The 9,827-nt window shown below is 46.8% G+C and overlaps 1 protein-coding gene across 1 annotated transcript; it reads left to right on the top strand.

Moving 5' to 3' along the window:
* Positions 1 to 511: 511 nt before the first annotated feature.
* On the top strand, positions 512 to 1,459 carry LOC126015512 (olfactory receptor 56-like). Its single transcript, XM_049778050.1, has one exon. The coding sequence runs from the start codon at positions 512 to 514 to the stop codon at positions 1,457 to 1,459; it is 948 nt and encodes a 315-aa protein (XP_049634007.1).
* The last annotated feature ends 8,368 nt before the right edge of the window (positions 1,460 to 9,827 follow it).

The following is a 9,827-nucleotide window of genomic DNA, read 5'->3' as shown; positions in this document are numbered from 1 at the left end:
AAAATATGCCTGTCAAGGAGTCAGGCTGAGGGATAGGAGAGAACCAGACATTGGTTATGCATAAAATATATATTTAACTAATATTAATATCAAATATGTTATATCTATAGTAACAATATGAAAACAGAGTGAGCATGATAAGTTTTCAAAGGCAAGAATAAGTCCTAATTGTTCTAGGAAGAACATAAAGAGGGGGTGGGGCAGGGAAATAACTTAAGAGCAGAAGCACATGGCATACAGGAGGGCAGGAGGCCTGGGTTCAATTCCCGGTTTTGTTATTTATGCTTGTTTGCTCGAGGGACATATTCAGTGGTGCTGAGGGCTTACTCCTAGCTCTGTATTCAGAAATCATTCATGGCTGTGCTTGGGGGACCATATGGGTGTCCAGGGATAGAACCCAGGTGGGCCAGATGCAAAGCAAGCACCCATCGCATTGTACTATTTCTCTAGGCCCAGAAATTGGATATTATTTGTCTCCTCTTCCCAGCTGACCAGGAACATCAAGAGAGCCATGTCAATATGGCTGAATCAATCATCTACAGATGACTTCATCCTCTTGGGCATCTTTTCCCATAGCCAGACTGACCTTGTCCTCTTCTCAGCGGTCATGGTAGTCTTCACAGTCGCCGTCTGTGGGAATGTCCTCCTCATCTTTCTCATCTACACTGATTCTCGACTTCACACCCCCATGTACTTCTTCCTCAGTCAGCTCTCCTTCATGGACCTCATGTTGGTCTGTAACATTATACCCAAGATGGCCACCAACTTCCTGACAGGCAGAAAGTCCATCTCCTTTGTGGGCTGTGGCATCCAAATTGGCTTTTATGTGTCTCTGGTGGGGTCTGAAGGACTCCTGCTGGGACTCATGGCTTATGATCGCTATGTGGCCATCAGCCACCCGCTTCACTACCCCATCCTCATGAGCCACAAGGTCTGCCTCCAGATTGCTGGGAGCTCCTGGGCCTTCGGGGTTGTCGATGGAATGGTCCAAATGGTGGTGGTCATGACCTTTCCCTTCTGTGGCCTGAGGGACGTGGACCACTTTTTCTGTGAGTTGCTGTCCTTATTGAAGCTGGTCTGTATCGATACTTCGATTTTCGAGAACGTGATATTTGCTTGCTGTGTCTTAATGCTTTTTATTCCCTTCTCCATCATTGTGACCTCCTACGTAGGCATCCTAAGGGCAGTGCTCCGTATGCGCTCGGCCCAGGCCGGTAAAAAAGCTCTGGCCACCTGTTCCTCCCACCTCACAGCTGTCTCCCTCTTCTATGGGGCCGCCATGTACATCTACCTGAGGCCTAGGCGCTACCATGCCCCACGCCCTGACAAAGTGGTGTCTCTCTTCTACACGGTCCTCACCCCGATGCTCAACCCCCTCATTTACAGCCTGAGGAACAGGGAGGTGATGGGGGCCCTGAGGAAGGGGCTAGAACGTTGCAAAATTGGCCATCAATATTGAACTGCCACGGCCACCTTTGCCTACGGATGCCATCTCGTGGCTCATGGGTGCCAGCTAAGTCATCTCCATGGGAGTCTGCACTTTCGCAATTACACAAATCGTGAGCTGGAGCAATAGCACAGCGAGCAGGGTACTTGTCTTGCAGGCCACCGACCGTGGTTCGATCCCCTGCATCCCATACGGTCCCCCGAGCACAAGAGTGAATCCTGATCTCAGAGCCAGGAATAATTCCTGCGCATCCCTAGCTGTGACCAAAAAAATAAAAAATTAAAAATAAAGATTTAAAAATAACACAGATTGTGACTACTGGAGTCTTTTGGGAAGTCTTTGTAAACACGAAAGCCAGCTCTGTGGCCAAAAATAGCTCTAACAAATCACTCTTTTAACAAAATGCTTTTTCCCTTCTCTTATGGACTGACACTTTGATAAAATGCATTAAAATAGAGTGTATGGGCCTGGAGTGGTATTACAGTGGTAAGGTGTTTGCTTTATATGTAGTCGACTGGGGCCAGCCCCAGGTTTGGTGCCCGGCATCCCATATGGTCCCACAAGCCTGTCAGGAGTGATTTCTGAGCACAGAGCCAGGAGTAACCCCTGAGCACCATTAGGTGTGGCCCAAAAACAAACAAACAAAAACAGCATCCAATCAAGTTTGGAGAAAAACAGGATAAGTGCTCTGTTTTAAGGGAAAACAGGATGTGGGCTCTATCTAGGGAGAAAAACAAGGTATGTGTTTCGTCAGGCTGTGTGTGTGTGTTTAGCTACAATGTGCAAGCACCACAACCAAAGTGTGTGACTCTTTGGCAGGACTGAGTGCAACCCCCTCAACAGCAATGTTTGGGGCTACATCCAGCTATGCTCAGGGATTACTCCTGGCTCTGTGCCAAAATAAATTGATAATTTATTTTCTTTCCTTTCTCCCCCCCCCCCCCCCGCACCCCTTTGATTTTTGTTCTTGGGCCACATCCAGCTAATGCTATAGGTTACTCCTATCTCTGTGTTCAGAAATCACTCCTGGTGGTGTTCAGGGACCATATGGGGTTCCAGGGATTGAACAAGAGTTGGTCACATGCAAGGCAAGCACCTCCCTGCTGTACCACCTCTACAGTCCCCATTCATTGTTTTGCTTTTACCATAATGCCTGGCCAATCCTGAGATTAATTTCACATTAAATATAATATATATATATATATATTTATGTTCTATATACGTTGTTGGAGTAGCCAGTTTTCACCCTAAGTAAGATGGCTTCTTCTTCACATGTGTTGGTCCCAGCTGGGCAGGAAGAGCCTCTGATAGGCCCTCCACCCCACCCTGTTCTCCACCCATGGGGTGGTCCTACTCTTCCTCATAAAGTCTGTGGCTCAGGGAGATTTCCATAGCTTGCCCGCTGCTTGCTTTTTGTTAGTGGTGGACTATTCCCATCGGGATTGGGGTGTGAGGATTCTTAAGTACTTATTTTTACATATTTATATAATATAGACTGTTGGGGTCAGGGGCACTGTGCCCCTCCGTCCTTTCGGCGCTTGAGGGTTTCAAAGAGACACAGACCATACACAAGCAACAGGTGAGATTTAATCTGACCGGTCAGGGTCGTCTGCTGAGACAGATCTCAGAGCAGAGACTCCGAGGCTCTTTCTTGCAGAGTTTATATAGGAATTTTCAAAGCAAGAACAGCACTTTTCCTTATCAGTCATAGACGCAGCTATGAACAAAGGCTTACATTAAAAAAAGCATCATAACTTTGAGAGACACATTCAATGAACAAAGAGATGACCTATAAAACTTATCAATCCTAGTGTTACATATTGCAGGTGTCAGCTTATCACAGTGGGCCAGGATCCTGGCCTTGTGAGTTGTAGAGAAGAAAGGGGATCATTGAAACTCAAAGTTCAAATGTAGCTAATGGTTAGAGTTCTTGGCACAGAGTGGCACATACGTCAGCCTTAGAAGCAAGGGAGTTGGGCTTTCTGGCGCCAAGAACCCCCTCTGGCTGGTACTGCTCGAATCACTCTAGGCTTATAATAATTAGTAATAGTACATGAGTACTTATCAATTAACTTAACTTATTGTTATATCCTATAAAGCTCAAAACTTACTTAAAGTGGCAGTTATAAACGAACAGTGAGCATAAATGGGTATTGATCTCACATGCCCAAGACTGGTCTTATCTTCCAGGCTTGCTGTCCTTGGGAGCTCTGAAAGCAGTCCTTGCTTATCTTTAGTTCAAGCTAGCTGTCTGAAACCTTTTCCTAACTGTCTGAGGCCTCTTTGTTTCTGTAGCTCCTACTTTTCTGGCAGATTTCTGTTAGCAGGCTAGAATTCTAAAATGGAGCAGTCCTTTGAAAAAGAGAAGTTAAAAAAATATGTATCCTAAAAACATTTAAGAAATCTTTCCTCATCAAGACTTACATATTTGTTGCAAGTCAGTCCCTGAAAAGGTTGACTGATGGAGGGATGGAGGATGAGGTCTTTCCCCTCCAGCTTGAAGCACGAGTCTGCCATCCTGTCCAGCCAACGGTTCTGAGGTGAAATGGCAGGTAAACAGCTCGCAGACAGTCAGGCTTGTGGACAAGACTGAAGTCCAAAGCCTCAGCATCACTTCCAGACTAAAAGCCCCTTGCCTTCCACAGACCCTTGTTTTTATCCCCCAGAATAAGGTACCAGCCTATGGTGGGATCAGATACCACCCAATGGTGGAAGCAGAATCAGGTACTACCCTAGGGTGGGGGCAGAATGCCAGGTCACACCCTAGGGTAGGGCACAATCACCGATCAGGGTAGGGTCAGTAACATAATAATCCCTAAAATATTTATATACACAACACATATTATACTATATTATATAAATATATATCTATTTAAAATTTTATGAATGTGAGAGATATCATCCTATCAGGGAAAATAGAAAGATTTTAATGTGACAAACTCAGTTTCTTTTTAAACTTTCTTTTAGCTTCTTCCTGGGAACTGCTAGGCATGTGCTCTTGACTTACCTCCTGAACTTCCCTTTTACCTTTAGAACTCCATTTTGACCTTTGACTTAATTTTAGGGCGTTCCACGGCAGTGCTCAGGACTATTCCTTACTCGGTGTTGATGCTGAGGGCGAAATAGTATAAGCTTAACAATGGAACCTCAGGATGACACACGCAAAGCCTGCGCGCCAGCCTTCAAGCCTTCTTCCCAGCTCGTCTACTTTTCTTTTGTTCGTTGATTGGATTTCTGGCCCACGGTCCGCAGTGCTCAGAGCTTACTGGTGGCAGTGCTCGGAGGATCATATCAGGTGCCAGGGACCGCTCCCAGGTCTGGAACTAGCAAGGCAAGCACCCTCCCCATGGTATTAAAATCCGGCCCTTCTTTCATATTTTCAAGAATGAAAACATTGAGTCATGAAAATGCTTAGACTCAGAGTTAGAAAAATAGAAAAGTTTGGTAGCAAGTAAAAGCGAGGAAAGATATCAGGCTGGGTTAACAGAATAGCAGGGTGGGCATGAGCTTTGCACAGGGCCGAGGATCCCCGACAACACACGTGGTCCCCCAGTCCCACCAGGAGTGATCTCTGAGCACAGTGTGTGTGTGTGGGGGGGGGGGGAGTTAAGCCCTGAGCACAACTGGATCTGGCCCAAACACTAAAATTAATTTCCTTTTTAGTTAAAAAATAAAGGCTCCTTTTTTCTAAGCTTAAATTACTTTTTAAAAATAGAAAGAAAAATAATGTATGCAGTGAAGAGAGTGCAGGGGTGAGGAAGGGGTTCACAGATATAAGCCTGCAGGGGCGCCCCACAGTTGAATGTAGTGTTCCAGGAGGCCCCAGGCTTCTGCTCGCCCGCCAGGGCAGGGACCCCTCACCCTGCAGCTGGTCTTCCCTGCCTGGGGATCGATGAAGGCTCTTGCACCGCCACACCCTCTCCTTAGGAACCTGCAGGTTAAGCAGCCCTGCAGGGACATGGCAGGGCTGGGAGCAGAGTGAGTGAGGGCTCTTGAGCATCGGAGGTGACCCAGCGACCCAGCGACTCGCTTGCACCTGGGCCCTGGGGGAGTTGCTAACGTTGCTAAGGAGAGAGACAGACCCTGGGCCACCTGCTTTTCACATGGCTTCCAAGCATTTACACAAAGACACACACAAATACACATATATACATACACAAACACCTTCATGCACATATAACATGCAAACATACTCGTGCACACGAGCACAGAAACATGGAAACACTTATAAACACATAGACACACGCAAACTTACATTCACAGATGCACGCACACACTGCCCTGCAATTTCCAACTGTTGGGCATGGGTTCGAGAGAGAGCAGTCGGTAAGCTCAGACAAAGACATGAGAAAGCAAAACGAAAAGGCAGTTTATTTGCTTAGCTAGCGTGGCTAGCCCAAGACTTCACCTGAGAGCGGGCTTCCAGCCAAGGTCCCCCAGTCCCTTCTCCTCAGATTATAGAGATATTTCAGCATCAATCTAGACCCACCCACTTACTTTCCTACTGGCTCCTGCTACATGTCAAAGAACACATCTTCCATTCCATTGGGTCCCACTGGACGTCAAAATTCAGACCACCTGATTCCATGGTAACAGACATTGACTTAAGTGTCCTCTTTTATCTCTCTCTCTCTCCCATCCTACACCCACATGGGACATCCTGGCCATCTGATCTTGAGCGGTGGTCTCCCTGCGTCTCCGACTCTTTCTGAAGGTCACATTCCTTAGGCCTACAAACTGACAAAGGGAGTAGAGACGCTAATAAGGGAGTGCAGAAGCTACTGAGCAGTTTAGCAAAAATCAGATACTTTCATGGAGAAAAAGGAATTCTCAAGGTCTCACATTTCTCTTTGCTTTGGTTTGTTGGCGGATTTTATTTTTTTAATTTGGAATGGATGGATTGGGCCACATCCAGTGATACTCAGGGGTTACTCCTGGTTTTGCTCTCAGGAAGCACTTCTAATGGTGCCAAGGGACCATATGGAATGCTGAGGATCAAATTCAGGTTGGACACATGCAAGTCGAGTGTACTATTGCTCCAGCCAGTTTGTTTTCATTAATGCATCATGATTTGTAGGGTTATTGATAGTAAAGTTTCAGGCATACAATGTTCCAGCACTGATCCCACCATCACTGTCAACTGCCCTCTACCAAATGTCACCAAATCCCCTCCCACCTCCTAGCCTGTCACTTTGGCAAGCACATTTTACAGATTAATTATAGTCTGGGTCTGTGTTTTCAGAGTCGGTGACGCTGTGGTTTGGATATTAGCTGTACCATATAACTAATGGGTGTCTTCGTGTAGAAATGCATTTCCAGCTGCTTTCCCTTTTTCTACTGCTTGTGTCCAGCTGCTGAGGCCATTAGCTTTCCCCCCCTGCCCTCTCCCAGGCCAGCCAAGTGAGAATGACTTTCAACCTGGAAATACCGTGCGTGGGCAGTAGAGGGCGCACGCGCCACGGTAGAACCGCTGATCTCCAGGCAGAACCCGGAGGCCTGGGCTTGTCTGAGTAATCCTGAGAATACTTCTTTTTTTTTTTTGGTTTTTGGGCCACACCCGGTGACGCTCAGGGGTTACTCCTGGCTATGCGCTCAGAAGTCGCTCCTGGCTTGGGGGACCATATGGGACGCCGGGGGATCGAACCGCGGTCCGTCCTAGGCTAGCGCAGGCAAGGCAGGCACCTTAGCTCCAGCGCCACCGCCCGGCCCCCCCTGAGAATACTTCTTGATCTAAATGGCTGAAGTTTGATATCACGAAAAATATTCACTGAGATAAGATAATGCACAGGGACAGGAGAGAGAGTACAATGGGTCGGGCGCTTGCCTTGCACGAGGTTGGCCTGGTCTGGGTTCGAGCCCTTCAAAAGTAATTCCTGAGCTCAGAGCAGGAATAGCCCATAGTAGAGGAGAGAGGGTGCCCCATAGGATCCCCAGAGCCTCTCCAGGGTCTGGAAAGAGCCAGGAGTAACCCCTGAGCGTTGCCAGGTAAAGCCCAAATACAAAACATTAAGAGAAAACTAGTACAACAGGTGGGGCAGTTGCACTCCTAAACCCCAAGCCCCCAACCCACAGTCAGCACCCTGCCAGTGGCCCAGTTTCACTGCTTTACCACTGGTCTCTGCCTCACAGACCAAAACTCCAGGCATGCCAGTACTGGAGCATTCTGTCAGAATGAGTGCGGGCAACCTCCCCTGCCTTTTCGTACTTCTGGACATCCTGGCAGCCATAACCACACCCCACACATGCCACTTATCAATCACAGAACGTGGAATTGCTGGGACACTTGGCCGCTACACAGTCGCTCTACACCTCCAAATTTTTCAATACTGACAACCCAGTTAAAATACGCCAAATTAAATGTCAAAATAGCACAGAAGCCATCCAAGGTCCACAAACAAAACCAGTAACAGAAAGCTCAATTATTGACAAACAGCTTAGTAAACCTTCAGACAACCATTTAATGGCCCCCCTGTGAGACATAGTTTTACAAATTTTCTTTTGCTGTAATTGTTCAGTAATTTCATTACCATTTAGCTATAAAGAAGTAAATAAAGTAAATATGGAGTAAAGTCCCTTCCAAGGGAACGGGTTTGGGTGTGGGTAGGAAACTGGGGGCAATGGTGGAGGGAGGAGGGAATGGTGGTAGGATTGGTATTGTAACATGGTGTTGCGACACGGCATGGGAGAAAAGAATGTATTACGAACAACTGCATAAACCACAGTGTTTAAATAAAGAAAGGAAAAAATGTAAGATCAAAAACTTTTATTCTAATCCTTTCCTGGGCACTTTTTTGCTGACCCTCTAATCTACTCTTTGCTTTCTTGGGCCTTATATTCTCAAAGACCTAAACTGTTTTGCCCAGGGGACTAATCTAGCCTGGGGTTTCCACATGGTTCTTTCTGTTAAAATCCTCCTTCAGCATCTTCCTGAAATCTGCTGCTCAAGAACACTGAACCCCATTTCCTTTTGGAGGAGATAAGCACAAACTACAGTGCTGCTCAGGGAAACTGTATGGAATGTTATAGCCCCGGCCCCCCAAATAAAAATGTTAATTGAGAGCAGGGTTGCTGGGGGTAGGAGCAAGAGAGCACTGAGAGAAGAACACTTGCTTTGCACACAGTCTACCAGAGGTTCCTCAGCACGGAGGCAGTTTAAAGCCCTGAGCACCTCCGGGTGTGGGAATGAATCCCCCAAAAGAAAGTCACTGCTTTTCCCCTCCTCTCTTTTGCTTTAATTTTCTGAAGCTTTAATTTTCTGAAGCAAGACAGTTTCTGTTGAAACTTTTAGAAATGTGAGGGAAGAGAAAGGTTATACCATGTATGTGTTTGAGAGAGAACATGGGCTGAAAAGCAAGGAAAACTGGAGACAAGCAAGTGAGAGAGATATTTCATGGAGGGAGATTACAGGCCTGGAGAGCAAGCCTTTTATTATATTGCTTTGTTGGGGGGGGGGCGCTCAGGGGTGTAGTATAGCAACCAAAGTATTATATTTACATTGAATGTAGTATCTATTATGTGATATATTTATTACATTGCATTTAGAGAAATAAGCCTAGTCCACAGGGGTTGGGGTCTTTGACTGGGAGGAGGGCATCACCTTGGGTCCTGTCCAGGTCTGAAGCATGGAGGGGGAATTCTCTGCTGTCCTCCTCCCTGGATACCCTTGCATTTTCTCCCAGGGGGACCCCAAAGGAGCAGCGCTTCACAGAACCAGATGCCGGTTGCTTGCTCTTGGGGCCTGAAGTCGACTTAGCAGCTGCACCTGTTTGCAAATGTGCAGAAACCCTTCCGCTAGGAGGCCCTGGGCTGGGACTGCAGGACCCTGGTGGGCCTGCCGAAGCCCCACTTGCACACGGGTCCTTCTTGCCCTGGCACAAACAAACCCAAAAAAGCAAAACCTCAGGTCCAGCCAGTGTTTCTGCCCCGTTTCGAACCGGGGACCTTTCATGTGTTAGGCAAACGTGATGACCACTACACTACTGAAACCCACAGTGACAGCACCCGGCCCGGACGGCCTTAAAGGCTAATCTTGAGATGCAAGGATGGTTTAACATGCTCAAATTAATCAACATAATACATCATATCAACAAAAGAAATATAAAAACCATATAATTATATAAATAGAAGCAGAGAAATCATTTAATAAGACCTAACACCCGGGGCTGGAGAGATAGCATGGAGGTAAAGCGTTTGCCTTTCATGCAAGAGGTCATCGGTTCGAATCCCAGCGTCCCATGTGGTCCCCTGTGCCTGCCAGGAGCAATTTCTGAGCATGGAGCCAGGAGTAACCCCTGAGCACTGCCGGGTGTGACCCAAAAACCACAAAAAAAAAAAAATGAAAAAAAAAAAAAAAAGACCTAACACCCATTCATGATTTAAA

The sequence above is a fragment of the Suncus etruscus genome, chromosome 8 (genome assembly GCF_024139225.1).
Source record: "Suncus etruscus isolate mSunEtr1 chromosome 8, mSunEtr1.pri.cur, whole genome shotgun sequence".
In the NCBI taxonomy this organism is placed as follows: Eukaryota; Metazoa; Chordata; class Mammalia; order Eulipotyphla; family Soricidae; genus Suncus; species Suncus etruscus.
This window is presented reverse-complemented; position numbering and strand designations above follow the sequence as displayed.